Here is a 15,634-nt window from a genome sequence, read left to right as displayed (position 1 = left end):
CACGTTAATCCTCATCACAGTGTTTAGAAGCTCTCATTTGGAAGCAACCCATAAAGCCCTGACAGGTCCTTTTAGGATTGTTAAAGCTGTGTCTTGGAAGGCCTTCCTCTGCAAGAATGAATGTATTTTGTATTTCTCTTTAATGATATGTTTAACCCAGAGTAGTTCTAGTTTTACATGCGTATTTGCTGTCATATTGCCTAAATGGAAAGATAGCAGTCTAAACACTCTGCTCAGTTACCTGGCCAATTTCAAGTTAGCAGTGTGCAGTTACTCCAGTTTGACTTGCAAATGCAAATCATTTGTACATTATAATCTGACTTGAAAATGGGTGAGAGCTGGGAAGAGGTAGGAGACATGCTGTCTTGGCATCTGCAGAAATGATTATGATTTGGAGCTCCGGTGCACAAGCAAGTCACTGTGGCTTAGCATGCTGCCACATGCCAGCTGAGTCCTGGTGGCTGCCTGTGTCTCTCAGGCCAAAGTAATGCAACATAACTCTAGGCCAATCTTTGCCTGTAACTACGCCTATAGGGAGTAACTTCCTAAGCACTGTAACCTCAGCTGTGCTCACACGCACCCTTTGTAGAAAGGCATAACTGTGAAAGCCCCCCGAATTAAGATAATAAGACAATGTTTCTGTGCTGCTCTACACTCCTCCCTTTAGTTACTCATGTGATACAGATGGTGCCATGCCTTTGGACGCAGCTGGCTATACTGATGTTGCCATGTATCTGACTGATATGTGCCATATTTGCCTGTCTTTCACTTCAAATATCTTTGTTCTTTGTCCTCCTGGAGAGTAGTTCAAGATGTTGTATTCAATTCTCAGATAACGTACGTGTCTAGACAAGGTGTAGGGTGAATTTACACGCAGTTGCTAACCCATAAGTCTTTCTGTGCAGCTTGTGCTCTGTAATAATGTGAGGCAACGTACCGCAGTTTGTAAGATATACATGGCTGACTTCAGGTTTATCTTGGGATAAGAATGTTCACACGAGCAATTCAATACAGAGCAATTGCAATCCTATAAATCTATATCCCAAGCACTGATGTAACTTATCCTCAAGTATATATTACCAACTGCTTCTGAGAATTTCTGATAGATGCTCGGCAGAGTTATTTACTACCTGATGCAACACTGGGCTGTGGTACCCAATATCATGGAATTTGCTGAAGTTACTAATTTAGCAAAGGCTCAGAAAGTGTCTGGTCATCTAGTAGGCAGCAAGCCAGGTTGCTGAAAATGAGCAGTATGTGCAGCCCATATTTCAAGGTTTAATTTAGTTTGCCAAAGACCTGAATGGGAGCTATAATTCTAACTGCCTGCTCCACAGCATCTCATACCTTTCTCTAAATATATTTTACCAATTACTGCATTGGCTGTGAAGAGCACAGCACTTTATATATGCGTGCTTATATCTCAGAGCAGAATTTGACTTGCTAGTGCTGTCAGATGAATTTAATTTAATTTAGAGCATATTGCATTAATTTTCAAAACCTATTTTTTCTTGCTTTCTCTTGCAAGTGAGCACATCTGTGAAGCAGCAGTACCATGACAACATCCGCTGGATTCGGGAAGCTGGCAGGCACAGCTTGGTAAGTGCACAACCTCCTTCAGCACAAGCGATCGTTCCTTATCCAGGACAGTTTCAAATGCTGGAGTGAAAAGTAGGAATGTGTATGAATGAAAACACTGTCTGTAAATACCAGGGCTCATAACTAAACATCTCTCCACAGCAGGGGTTTAGGGTGAGCTGAAGCAGTTCTTTCCCTTCACCTCTTCATCTGGAAATGTTAAAATAATACAGCAAGCTGTAGTCTTGTATCTGGAGTGAAACAGGCTAGTGATTTTTCTCCACCTGATTTGGAACTACCTTTCAGCACCATTCAAAATGTCCTTCATTTGGCCCAACCTCATTAGGCCTACAGTTCTCAGTTCCCCTTTCAAAACAGGTATGTTATATTATGGGAAGCAGGATGGCAATGAAACATCCCTTGTTTTTCTTTTAGGGCAGGCTCTCACTGTGAAGCTAACTGGTAATACTGAAGGGCTTACATGTGCTCTCCTCATCTGGAAACCAGACTGGTCTGTGGAGTAAAGGCTGGAGAGGAGCATAGCAGTGCAGGACAGATGTTCTTTGACATTCTTTGTCTCTGTATTTCTCTTCCCTTCCAGCCCACCACCACCAGTTCCAAACCTCTGCTTCTCAGATGTTGATAAGGGGTTTGTTGATAGGGGGATTATAGTTTAGCAATCAGGTTGATTTTAAAAACAGGATTTATTGGACAGTAGTGGCTGAATACAGAAATACATCTCACTGTTTGTGCAAGTGGAGATAAAACTCAGTTCAAAGAAGGGCTTTAATTTATATTTTCTGAAAGCTGGATGTTGATGAATGAATAATCTGTACTTTCTCCTACAGAAGGAGGCAATCCTGTGACTATATCTATCTGGGACCTGAAGATAAGCCAGTTGCACAGAGAACCTTATCACTCTGGCTTTTTTATTTTGCAGGTTGTCGGCTCTCAAGCTAGAATCTTATATTCTGATCAGAGGGGTCGTGTGTCTATAGCTGTGGCTATTAATCGAGCGATTTCTGAAGGAAGGATTAAGGTTTGCCTTTTTCCTCTTGATATGGTCCAGTAATTGTGTTTAGTATCTGAGGCTAGGGTGGCAGGTGGGAAAGGAGAAAGCTTCAATCAATAAGAGCAGAAATGCCTGCTATTTATGTGGGACCATTCTGTTAAAATATGTTAAAGGTCAGTCCTCCTCTGTAGGTAACCAGTATTGTGTTATGTAAAGGTTTAGAAACTGAAATACATTGCCCTTTATTTCATGCTGGAAATTTGCTTTATTCTGTGTTTGAGCAACTGCAGGTACAATGCACCACACTGTGACTTGATGAAAACACAAGACAGGGTCTCAAACTCCTTAGCAGTGCCCCAAGATGACACATAACAAGAGGCCATGCCACTGCCCAGTGTTTCTTACCCTCAATCCCCTGCTTTCAGCCATATTATTACATCTACTGATTTAATTCAAAATTGTTCCTTAACTTTTGAAAGATTGTGATACCTGCTTTTAAACAGTCCTCATCAGTGTCCCTGCTGGGTGTATACAGCAGCAGCAGACCTAGGCATGTTTACTCATCTCAATCTCTTTTATAGCCAGACTACAATAATTGCCATATTAAAAGGGGCAAATTCAAGTAAAATTTAAAATGGATTCCAGCTAGGGAAGGCTTGTGTTTTTGTTACTCAGAAAATGTTTGTTAAAATATTTCAAATGTTGAGCTGTTGACCTTCTCAGGATTCAAAACGAACATCACTGCAAGCTAGTCTTAAAAAATAAACCTGACCAGGCAGAGCACTCCCATGGAGCTGTGACTGACAGGGTCAGACTCCCAGGCCCTTCAGATTTTATGTACTTTTTTCATTACTTCAAATCTCCATTCCGCCTCTTGCAATCTGGGTACTCATTTCTATTTTCAATTATTTTCTAATCCACTGCCAGCATAAAACAAAGCCAGCTAATTCTAGACCAAACCATGTCAAAAGAGTGAATTATTCTTACAGAAGCCTGGTGCAAGACCTGCAGCTGGTCTAGATTCATACTGTTAGTTAAATTCCAAATCAAGAATGGACTTGTTTGAGATGCAGGAGATCACTAATTTTCATTGTTGCCTTATTTTTAGTCTTGAAGTCTTCCAAAAGAATGAAAACAGTAATATTTGCTATTTGTTTGCTGTTGTTCAGAGAAATAACTACTTGTGAAGGAAGATTTTTTGCATTCTGAAGTGTCTTTGAAATTTCGGCAAAGAAAGGCTTCAGATGAAATTGCCACACTACTTTTCTTCTTCTTCCTGTCCTGTTTGAGGATGGCACTGACAAAAAGAACAAACTCCTTTTGCTGGCTATGAAATGATAATGACTCTCATGAACAAGCAGCATATCAATGTCCCTTTGCTAATAAATTATAGCAGGGAGAGGAGATTTAGGGAGTTTAGGAGATGGAACAAAGCTGAGATTTGAGATGACTTCAGATAAAGTGAATTCAGCAAAATATGATCTGTGGTAACATTTCCAGTCCATGAAGGACTCCATTTGCTTGTCCTTGGATTTTGCAGGCTCCAGTAGTCCTCAGCCGAGATCACCATGATGTGAGCGGGACTGACAGTCCTTACAGAGAAACGTCAAACATTTATGATGGATCAGCCTTTTGCGCAGGTCAGCAGAGCATCTGAGACTTGTCTGTACAGGCAAACAAGAAAATTGCTTTAAAAGAGAATTTTTTATGCAACATTTTGAAATGTTTTTGTTCAACCCTATAATCCCAATTAATCAGATTTTCTGTGAATGTGACATAGCTGTCAAGAGATAAAGAAATGTCTGTAGAGCTAGATAAATAGGGGAGGCTCAGAACAATGACAATTCAATGAAGATGCACCAGATTTACTTCACTGTAAATGGAGAGCAATCTGTTTTAGAGAACTGCATCTTGTGTTTGATTTTAATTTTGCACCTCACTCTTTCAAAGAGGTGATCTGACCAGAATTACAGCAGTAATTCATCAGGATGCACAAAATCAGATCTATAGCAGCATTTTGCTTAAAGCAAAATCAAAGACTCAGAAGTCTGGAGTTTCTGAGAGGAACTTTTCTGGGCATAAGGGTACATATATACTTTGCTAGTGAAAGCACAAAAATGGAAGTCAGGAGTTCTGGATTATATTCCAAACCTTGTTGCTCACTCAGTGTGACTGTGGGCAAATTATGTACACTCGCTGTTCAAAAGAAACCTGACCTGAGCTAACCAGAATCTGCTCTTAAGGTTGTGAAATGGTGCTTTAGAAAAAAATAAATCCAACATATCAGACTGCAGATGTGAAAAATGAGTGAAGCACTAAATGTTTTTAACCTAAATCTTCCTCAATTTTCCATCCATAAAGTGGAAATGATGATGATAATTTTAGCCCGGTAGTGTTATCACATGCCATGAACTGACAATCATGAAGTGACTTCAGAGAGGAGGATGCAAGCTGCTGTAGAAAGAGAAATTATGATTGAGGTAGCTGAGAATATTGAATGGCTCCCATTATGACTGAGAATTCATAATAGAAACAAATTATGGCTCAATGTTAAGGAAAAAAGTTCCCTGCTATCTTAAATGGACTGCTTGATGAAATGAGGCTTTTAGCAGTACCTATCAGCCCCACTTCAACATTTTCTGAGTTTGTTGGCTGGTTCTAATGTGCCAGATGGATAGAGGCCTGAAATAATGTTTGCTTCTGCCAAGCTGTGAGAAAATGGTGCAGCTGCACAGAGAACAGCAATCCAAATTGAAGTCTCCACCAAAGAGCCTAACCATATAAGTAAACACCAGGCAATGCTCTCAGAAGAGGGCAAATAGAAACAAGGCCTGCTAACCCGATTGCTTACTATGTTATCTGTTTTTCTTTGAGTTTTGTGAATTAAATGAACAATTTGCCTTCTCCATGGGCTTATCCAAATCCTGTTAACCACTGATTTCACTGGTCTTTAAAACCAAGTCTAACTCTGTTTTCCAGATGAGTCTCTGGAGGTAATTAAAGAACACCTTGCATCTTAGGTCTTCCTCTCTCTTCTTTCCCTCCTTTTCTGTTGTTTTAATGCCAAATTTGAGCTAGTTCGATTGAAATTGGCTCCTCTCTGGCACAAAAGGAATTTTTGAGTCTTTGCCTGTGTCATTTTGTTTTGCAGTAAGGACCTCAGTCTGATCCCTGTCAAACGGGTCATCGCTGCTCTGCAGAGTATTTCAGCACAGACATTTGTGCAGTTAGTGACCTTTACTGAAACCAAGGAGCACAGTGTTATTACTTTGTTGGTCTATTTACCGTGCTCCTTGTCTAAGCTCCACTCTTATCGTGCAAGTGGCTGAGGAAGAAATCTGTACATTTTTAGAGTATAGGGATTTGAATCTCTCCCATTTCCTCCTGACAGCACTGTAATTATGATAATTGGGTTATTAAAGTGACATAATGCCAGATAAAAGATGCCATAATGGGGCTTTTGACAGGGTTTAACATAGATTAGTGCTCAAGTAAACTCATTTTTCCATCAGATGTGTAACTACTGTAGGTCTACAAATGTGACTAGGGACATTTGCTATGTCCCATTTTTTGCTGTTAAAAGCTTAGCAAATAATCTATTGCTCCTGAATTAAATCTGGACAAGTGTTTTTTTTTTTTACTCTTATCCTCAGTGTGTACCTTTTTCCACCTCTCTGGGTATATCTTTTAGCACAAGTTGTAGTGAACATGAAATTCTAGCGATCACTTCAGCAGATATCGTGCATTTAATGTTAGTCAAATTACATTTGGCTCCTACATTTATTTTTTCTTCATTTATTAAAACAAAAGAAACATCCCATGTGACTTCAACAGTCACAGTTTTGAGGGTGAAATTCCTGTGTCCAGAGAATGGCAGCTTATATCATTTTCATTGTGACTGTTCCTAAAATGCAACCCATTAGCTTTAGACTGGTTTTCTGCAGAGGGCTGAATTAACTCCTCAGTCTGATCTGAAAATACTTCAGCTCAGGCTCTCCTGAGAGCTACGAGGTACGTAGTTTTCCAAGTGTCCCCTCACTTTGAAATCTTCTATGTGGATGTGTACAGCCTATTCCATGACTGAGGCACTCCCAAGGAGAGGATTGTCTTTCTTTCCACGCTCAGGAGCTACCTCCCAGCTGAGAAGCAGTACGTTCTTCAGCTTCTTGAACTGGATCACAAATACATAAAACTCCTTGTAAACCACGGTGTGAAATCAGCATTTGGTTCCTGCAGTGTAGGGAGGAAAGAAAGAATGGGAGAACTCTTGCCTGTTTGCCCCCCACCCAACATGAGATATTTACTATGTATGTGAGAGAAGCTGTGTGTAAGCCCTGCTTCCAACACTGCCTTCAATCAGCCATAATCGAGGTGGCAGTGGAAGGAAGTGAGCAGCACAACAACAAGAAAAACAAATGCAGCATGCCAGAGCCTTGGTAACTCCTTTTCTCTCCTCACAGACATGGCAGTACAAAACTTCGTAGGAGATGCGTTCAGAGGAGCAACCTGGGTTGCACTGCACAATGGTGGTGGAGTTGGCTGGTAAGAACTTACTTTTTTATTTTCTAAAGCTGGACTCTGAATCCAGTTATCACTGCTGTGCATGTGTGTGGGGACAAGAGACAGGAGGTGAATTTTAGAGAAGGTGTGCGTATGACTGGAGAAGTATGATGGGAAGGATGGGTTTGGAGACAAGGGATGGAAGGATGCATTATAAGGTAAAGTGTGGTGTTGTATGAGGCTCTCTTAATTAATGTCCATATGTCAAGAAAAAGTGTTTTGGACATTGGCCACAGCACAGTTTGGAGAACTTAATTTGCAAAACAAGGACAGTCTGCCATGGTCTTTTCGAACAGATCCCGTTTCCAAAGTTGTCTTCACACATGCACAGCCAGAGTGTTAGTGGATGGATTATGTTTAGATTTCCCCTTAAGCTGTATTTAAATCTGTGACCTTAGGACCCCAATATAAATGCCCATGTGCTAAAGTGCAACGAGGGGTTGTTGATACAAAACAGCTCAGGTGCCAGCAAACCCCCCACTCTTCTTTCTCCCCTTGTCTCTGCGTGGTACCATAAAAGACTACAGCTAAGCAAGGACTTGATTAAGCACCTTCTTCACGTAAGATGCAGAACTAGGATAAATGCCTAGACTAAGAAGCAGAATGAAAGAAATATCATTTATTGAGAGGGAAATTAATCTCCTTCATATGCTACTAAAAGGCTACTCTGGCTTGGCACAGACTAAGGGTAAAGGAAAGCCTGGGTACACTACAAAGTATTTAACTCTTGTTTGTTCTTCATGGCACAGTCCAGCAAAACCTCTCCCATTTACAGTCATGTCTTCATTTTGTCGTGTAGCCAGTCAAAAGGAGGACAACCCTCTATTAAATACTCTAGTGATCTCTCACTTCACTGTTTCATCCAGCTCTGGAATATGCCAACAGCAGCAAACCAAAGAACTTGTTGCAGATGTTTTCCTCAGAGACACTTGATGATACCTAGTTATTACTCATCTGGATGAGCTGGAGCTAGAAAAATAACCCTTCAAGTCAGATGGAGAATTCCCTCCCCTGTACTCTACCTCCTTTGATTTTCCAGTGAAGTAGATACTGAATAGAAGGTATGCAATAGCAAAACTGAACAATGGGATAAGAAAGTTTTCTGCGGGCTTAGACACATGGAGTGAAAATCTGACTTTACTGATTTCAGTTGTAACAACCACAACGGTCAGGATTTTATTCACAACTTCCATAATTCTGAATGGAAAATACCAGAATATCCACTTATTCTGGTTATTGCAGTCAGACTCCAGATAGTAGCAGACTAGATCTGTCTGAATTTAACCTTCTAAAACATTGCTTATGGAATACAAGAGAAGAAAAACACTTTCCGCTAACTGTTGTGCAAAATGCTTGGAATGTTTTCATGGTGATTATAATTACTGGAATTGCTTAAGTAATTGCTTATGCCATGAGTGTTCTGTGCATTAATGATGCTTAATCAAGATGATCTTATTCCCTGTCTCTTTCTGGCCTCTATAAAACCAATCCCTCCTGCACATTCCTAGCCCTCTGAGCAATTCAAACAGAGTGAATCAATGGTGAGACTGCCCTGACTTCTGGAAAAACTGGGAATACAGTTTCATTGTATTGTTGCTTCTGAAGTGAAACTGCATCATTGGAAAGAAGTTGTCCCTGCAGGCAGAGGAAAGGTGCTGTCATTTATGTAATGAATTGGGAAGCTAGCATGTGACTATTCACTGAAATCAAAATATCCATGGAAAAGCAGGGCTTGATTGTCCTCTTTACCAGCTCCTATGGCTGCTTAGTGACTTGTCATTGTGGCACAGTGTCTGCTCACCTTGTTCTCAGGAGTAGTCTTAACCCTCTGTGATTAAATGACTGTGCTTCAGTGAAGAATGCAGTGCCTGAAAATTAGTCCTGTCTCTGCATGAGCTTTAATAAGCCTCCATGCTGGGACTCAGATGCAGTAACAATGTCATGTCATTAGATGCCGCGGTCTGCAGGGCCCCGAAAGCCGTGGCACGACAGGTGGTTCTGCTTGGTTTAACTAATCACGGCACCACCCGGGCTAGTTAAAGCACTGTGCCCCTCTGCCTTCTCAGGAGAAAGAGAGGGATAATTTAAAGGTGGGAAAAGAAGCAAAACCATCCCCCAACCATTATAAATGACTTTCCTTGCCTGAAAGACGGATGCTTCTAGGTTTTAGGACTGTTTTGCTTTCTCTCTGGGGAGGTAAAAATTCAGCTGACTTTGTAAAGAAATCTCCATGTGCCTGATAAAATATTCTTGTCAGCTGATTTGGAAATGTGAAGCATGTGAAAGCTTATATTTATAAGCAATAAACATATATTTATAAACAAACATGCGTATGATTAGAAGGAAATGAAGTTGCCATTGTACTGTTTTTGTTCAGGGAGTTCAGAAATAACATTTGCACTGTGCCAAGCTCCCTGTCCTCCTTGCAGAGGCTGGGCTCGCCTGGATCTGTTGATAGATCTGCTGTGTCTTCTTTCTGAGACCAGAGGGATGTATTTTACCTGCTCTGACATCCTGCACAATAGCCTGGTGGGCAAATGGAAAAAAGCAGGATTAATATTTAGCTGGAATCTGCATCATGTGCTATTGCAGAGGTTTAAGATTAACATGGTCTTGACTATAATTACAGCAAATGAATGTTATTCATTTCTTGCTGCCTCTTTATTTGCAGGAGAATATATGTTAGCATGGAGCCTGGGTAACCTATAGTAACAAAAAGGCAGAAGTAATTTAAGAATTGAACTGAGCTGTTGACAGTGTGACATCTTGTTTGTGAGAGAGGCCTTGTTTTCTTTGATCACCTTAGAAGGAGACATCTGGAAATTATAGGAGGTAGCTTAGGTCAAAATGCCACATGTTTCTTTAATTACCTGAAAATATGACCCAATGCTAATGAAGGCAGAGAGTTCCCCTTTAAAAGTGAGAGGTTTTGCTAGAAAATCCATCCTAACAAATGTTGACATCTAATTTATGAGTGATTTTTAGACAGTAGGACAGATTCTGATGAGTAATTCTGATTTACACTGGGGTAACTCCATGGAAATTGATGGAGAGACTTTGACTTTATGGAGTGCAAGCCAGATCAGACGCTCACTGCTGATGCTTGAGCTTCAAAGGATGCTCTTTGGGATGCTGTGCACAGAGGGGATCTCTACCACTGACAGAACATCATCTGTCAGTGTGAATAATCTTTACAAAGCACCAATTCAGAAGTCTCATCTTCTTATTGTCTGAAATCATAAGTAGGCTGCCTTGAGGTGTGATCATACTATGATCCTGATGCCATAACTGATGTTTGTAAGTGTACTCTGGGCTTATACTTTCACACTAGTCTTTTTTTACTGTTAATTTGGTCTCTGTACACAACAGAAGCAGAGTGTAGTGTGGTAACTGGCCATGGTCTTCATACGGTGACACTTGTAATGTTGTAGTTCAATCTGGTCACCTCTTTTGGAGAAGACAGTAACATGAGCCATTCAAAAAGTAGAGTTGGCAAGAAATACAAATGTTTGGATGCTTGTTTTCATCCCAAAATGAGACCTAGAGCAGTGTTAATGAAAGATTTCACACAGTAAGAAAATCCTAGGAATTAAATTCCAAACTGAAACATGTTGAGTGTCAATCAAAATGAAATGTTTTATTTTGAATGTCAGAGGTTAGAATATTGAAACATCTCAGTTAAAACATGATTTTGTTTCAGATTTTCCTGCTAAATATAAGAAAGTGGTTAATCTTCTGATATTCTGCCATGACAAACGTTTGTTGGGGAAAAAAATAATTCAAGATAAAATGTATTTGTAATAGCAACATATCTAACAATGGTAAAGTGGAGAGAGTTCCAATAATGGGTAGAATCATTGTGACACCCGGAGCTCTGAGTTCTTTGCTCATCTATGTGACAAGGTCCTGCTTATCACACAGGTAGTGTATATAACCAGTGAAAGGGAATTAATATCACGTAATTAACAACATAACATTGAAAAGGGGAAAAATGTGAGTTTTAGTTTCACAAAGCAGATCAAGTTTGAGGCTCCAATGCAGCTTGATTTTTCCCATTTCCTGAGAAGCAAAAGTTACTGCTGGAAAATGTAAGAAATGATTCTTTTCTGGATACCTAACTTCTGCCTGATTCATGGGTTTGTCCGATGTTATTCTAAGTAAATTTTGTGAATATACTCATTCGATTAACTATAAAACACTGAGGACAAATCTTGCCTCCAGGACCTTCGTTAGTATTCTCTCACACCACATGTTGCTTTGCTGTAAAACATGCCCCATCTCACACATTGCTGATGCTGGGTTATAGTGCTAGAAGTCTCTTACAGATTTACAGTAATAGATGATTTTCAAACTGTGTTCTCTACTATTCACCATATGCAACAAAGCAGGAACTTGAGCATACCAGATTTTGAAGTGAGACAAGATGTTTTTCTCTGTGTTTTCCCTGTCCTTTTAAAACCAGACTGGTATTTCTCCCAAGTATGGTCTGTTAGTTTGGAGCATGTTTCTGTTCTTCTTCTGCCAATAAGTCTGCTTCCTGAAAAGTTGGCACTGGTGTCTTTAAACATCTACATATCTCATACAAAATGAATGACAACTTTTGAAATGATCAAGGCAGATGTGCATTAAGCAGTGGTTAACACTTTTTTTAATTAGAGATGCTCTCTCATTTGTCTTGAGAGAATATAAATAGATCCATCTGTCTGCTTCAGTAAGTACACAATCCTCCTCATGATCCTAAGTATATGGCAAGCTCTAGCGTAGCAAACACGAGCAGCTTAACCTTCAAAAATACCTTAAGATAGGTAACTCTCTAGTCCATCAGAAGTGCTAACCTTTCTTTACTTGTTTCTAGAGCCAGTACAAAGTGTGGTCCCCAGGAAACACAGCATAAGCTTAGTTTTTGGCACACCTGCTTGGAGTAGATACTCACTGCTAGCAGAACTTTACATGAAAGGTAGAATAGGTTTTATGCAGCTCAGGAAACTAGCCCCCCCCCCCCCCCTTTTTTTTTTTTTTTTTTTTTTTTTTTAAAGAATTTAAGAGGTCACTGTTAGTTTCTCTTATTCAGTGTAATTTCTATTTTCATCCTTCCTCCAGTGCAACTGAACAAATTAACTCCTGTAGATTTTGTGGGATTGGCTCCAGTTCTTTTGATTGAATTCTATTATGTTTATATTTTTAGGGGTGAAGTGATCAATGGGGGATTTGGCCTGGTTTTGGATGGGTCCACAGAGGCTGAAGAACGAGCTAAGATGATGCTCAGCTGGGATGTTTCCAATGGAGTAAGTAAAACTCACTATATACCTTCACTGGCATATACTGCCAGGAATAATCATAGGTGAGTGGCAGGGAAATTGAGTTGCTGACTTGAAAGGTCATTTCTAGCTGTTATTGCTATGATCCTGGCAACTTCTTATTAGCCCTACATTAATCAAATATGTAAATATTTTGCTAAATCGGAACAGAGTGATTTTCTTGCTTGAACACATTTGAGCCTGAATATTTCACATTCTGATATGCAATTCATAATGCAGAGACTTGTAGTGCATTGGATACAAGCAAGTGCTTCTTTCCTTTGTGCCAATACATTATGTTTTTTCATGTGGGGTACCTTTCTTGTACACAGACCTAAATGCAGAACTTTGCATTTAGAGATAGAGAGTGCCTGTCTGTGGAGTTTCACTCATACATACTGGCAGAGAATTTGGCTCCTTGATTTCATATTTTAAAAATGCATTGAGTGTCATTTATCCTTTTATTTATCCAACTGAAAAAGCATCAATTGTTTAAATCAGACTATTATCTAAATAAAAGGCTTGTTTTTACCAAACTGGGATGGAGTACGTAAGTTTTTGTAGAGAGAATTTTGGGAAGTATCTAAGGTACATGGCTCTACCAATGTTATCAGCCCAGCAACATGCTTCTGCATGAAAATGTTTCAAAACCATCCAAATACTCATGAAAATGAAGTACCTATTAACAAATTACTTCCAAAATTAGTAAGGAAACTAGAAACTGGCAGAGCTGAAATATTTATTGTAATGAAATTGGGTGCCAGTGTTTGCACAAATACTGCATAAGATGGGATGTGGCATGAGAAATGTACGATTTTTACACTCATTGATTTTCTTGTCTGACAGGTTGCAAGACGCTGCTGGTCAGGTAATGACTACGCTTATGAAACAATCTGCCAAGCAATGAAAGAGAATGTCACGTTGAAGGTGACTCTTCCTCAAAAGGTGGCAGATGAAGACATCTTAGAGCAAGCCCTGCAAAGTTAGTGATATTCCAAGTGCACTGTTATCCTGGCAGAAACATTTGAAGCTGCTTCCTTGATAGCCTACCTGTGCAAATGATAAAAGCCTTGCAACTGTCTCTTCCATGTGAGTTTTTGTTGTTGTTATTTCTTTCCTTGTTAATAGTGCAGGCCTGTATTGGTCTGTGACAGGTCCACTGTTGTCAGGAACAGCCTTTTCACTAACAAAATGGAGGAGTATTTGCAATGAGAAACTGTTCATTTTAAGAAAATGAACTGGAATTTTGTCCCATATATATAAAAATATTCCTGATAATTCAGAATTTGAGGAGACTTCTTAGCTCTGGCAGATCAGACTTTGAATTGGAAATTGGAACTGTGTCCTAATTCAGTCTGCTGCTATCAGCAAATAGTCATGAAATCGAGTAGTCAACATGTTGATTTGTAAAACAGATTTATTCTCTGGCTGTTGGAGTATGTACTAATATTACATGTGCTGGAATCAAACTTTTCTATATCACCATAAAAACATTTAGTTATTGCAACAGAAACAGACAGATAAACTGTAAATGGCCAGTGCAGCTTGCCTGCATGTGTTTCTCCCTGAAATCGTTACCTGAGAAAAAAGAACAGAATCTAGTGCCAATTATTTAGGTAGGTTGGGAGGGGTGGTGGTGGTGGAGGAGAACCAGAGGGTGGTAAGTAGTAGACCACTTCCAAACATCTTAGACTAAGGCCAGATAAACATGGAACAGCTCATAATAAATTAGTGGGAGTCAAATTCTGCCTCAGTGTGAGATGGTGCCCTGCTGCTGAATCTGCCACGTGCTTTGCTGCCTCACACTGATGGGTTTCTTCTGTAGAAGTGCACTGCACTTGAGCAGTTTCCAAATGGATGGAAACCCTCATAAAATCTAGATCCTGAGTGCCGGCTGACTTTTTCTCATAAGAACTAAACTAAAGCATCAAGGACAGGATGATATGGGCTTCCTTCACACAGAAAATGGTTATAAAGGGAGAGATAAAAAGGTCTTTTGGCCTCCCTTCTTCCAAGAAAGAGAGAGGAAGACACAGACCCTAATATGCCTAGATGCAACCAAAAGAAACTTCCTATTTTGCACTTGAACTTACCATTATATTTGTTAACAGTAGCTCACTGAAGTATATTTTGTTCTAATCAGCTATGAGGCTGAAGTGAAATCTGAGGCTAACTGTGAATGAACTCCTACGCATACATATTGACAGATACATATATCTATATTTATATGCACACATAGAGAAATGTTTTACATATTGGTACGTGTACAAAAATAGTTCTCAGCTATCATTAGCCTCATGTTAAGTATGGCCTTTGCCTACGGGCCTCATTCTGACAGGAACACAGAGTGCCAGCGGTCCCTGTCTCAGTGTGCACGTAATTCTGGACATGCACTGCTGATCCTGCCTGGCACTCGATTTGCTTGGCACGGGATCCCTCATCCCATGGTGGGAAGGTGGGGGTTACACAGGTAAACCCATGCTGCCTGCTGCAGGTGAGTGATGAGCTGCGGTCCTTTGGACTGTCGGGCCTCAGGAAAGCAAATAATTGTTAGACCCTGTGGCACTTACCAAGCATGCAATCACTGCACCCCTGTATTGCCTCTGGTGTCAGGCAAAGAAAACCTTTTAATTTTATTTTTTTTTAATCAGAAATCAGTTCTTTACTCTGTTCACATACTGTGTGTGTCTCCAGACGAATAGTGAGTCTGGCATCTGCTTGCAGCTGAACCTTCTGTGAAGTGCAATCTGCAGTTCATTGGAATTGCTTTACATTATGGAAAAAACACACACATTGACAAGTTGTACGATTGACACGTGAGTAGCTGACAGCCAGATTTGACAGCCTTTGCTTTGACATATGTTATGTGTTACCTATTATTAATAACCACACTGGGTTGGGCCTAAAGTTGGCATCTCAGTAACTATCATACAAAACCACTCTAGTTTTCATAGCCCCAAAGAACTGGGGTACTGTTTTGTTATGAGGAACATGCAGAGAATATAATGGCTTTCTGTATTACAGAATCTGCAGCTGCTCCATAGTCGTCATGAGTTTTTCACCATTGTGTTATTTAGTACTGAGACACCTGCCAGCATGCTCACCTTCACATCCCAGACAAAACACGGGAACCCTGTTTTCCTCCTTGCAACTTTACTGCCAAGAGGACATAACCTTGCAAGTATGA

The 15,634-nt window shown here is 40.0% G+C and overlaps 1 protein-coding gene across 1 annotated transcript in view; it reads left to right on the top strand.

Moving 5' to 3' along the window:
* UROC1 (urocanate hydratase 1) overlaps positions 1-13,434 on the top strand; it is a gene marked incomplete at both ends in the record, with an annotated part of 38,707 nt that extends 25,273 nt beyond the window's left edge. The window contains 6 exons of the mRNA XM_084292613.1: positions 1,529-1,599; positions 2,519-2,617; positions 4,131-4,230; positions 7,051-7,132; positions 12,336-12,435; positions 13,294-13,434. Of these exons, the coding sequence (XP_084148739.1) occupies positions 1,529-1,599; positions 2,519-2,617; positions 4,131-4,230; positions 7,051-7,132; positions 12,336-12,435; positions 13,294-13,434 (593 nt within the window). The remainder of the gene's footprint in view (positions 1-1,528; positions 1,600-2,518; positions 2,618-4,130; positions 4,231-7,050; positions 7,133-12,335; positions 12,436-13,293) is intronic.
* Between the last annotated feature and the right edge of the window lie 2,200 nt (positions 13,435-15,634).

The sequence above is a fragment of the Netta rufina genome, assembly GCF_964035555.1.
Source record: "Netta rufina genome assembly, chromosome: 10".
Classification (NCBI taxonomy): domain Eukaryota; kingdom Metazoa; phylum Chordata; class Aves; order Anseriformes; family Anatidae; genus Netta; species Netta rufina.
Note: the sequence above shows the minus strand (reverse complement) of the source record. Positions and strands in the feature narration are given on the sequence as shown.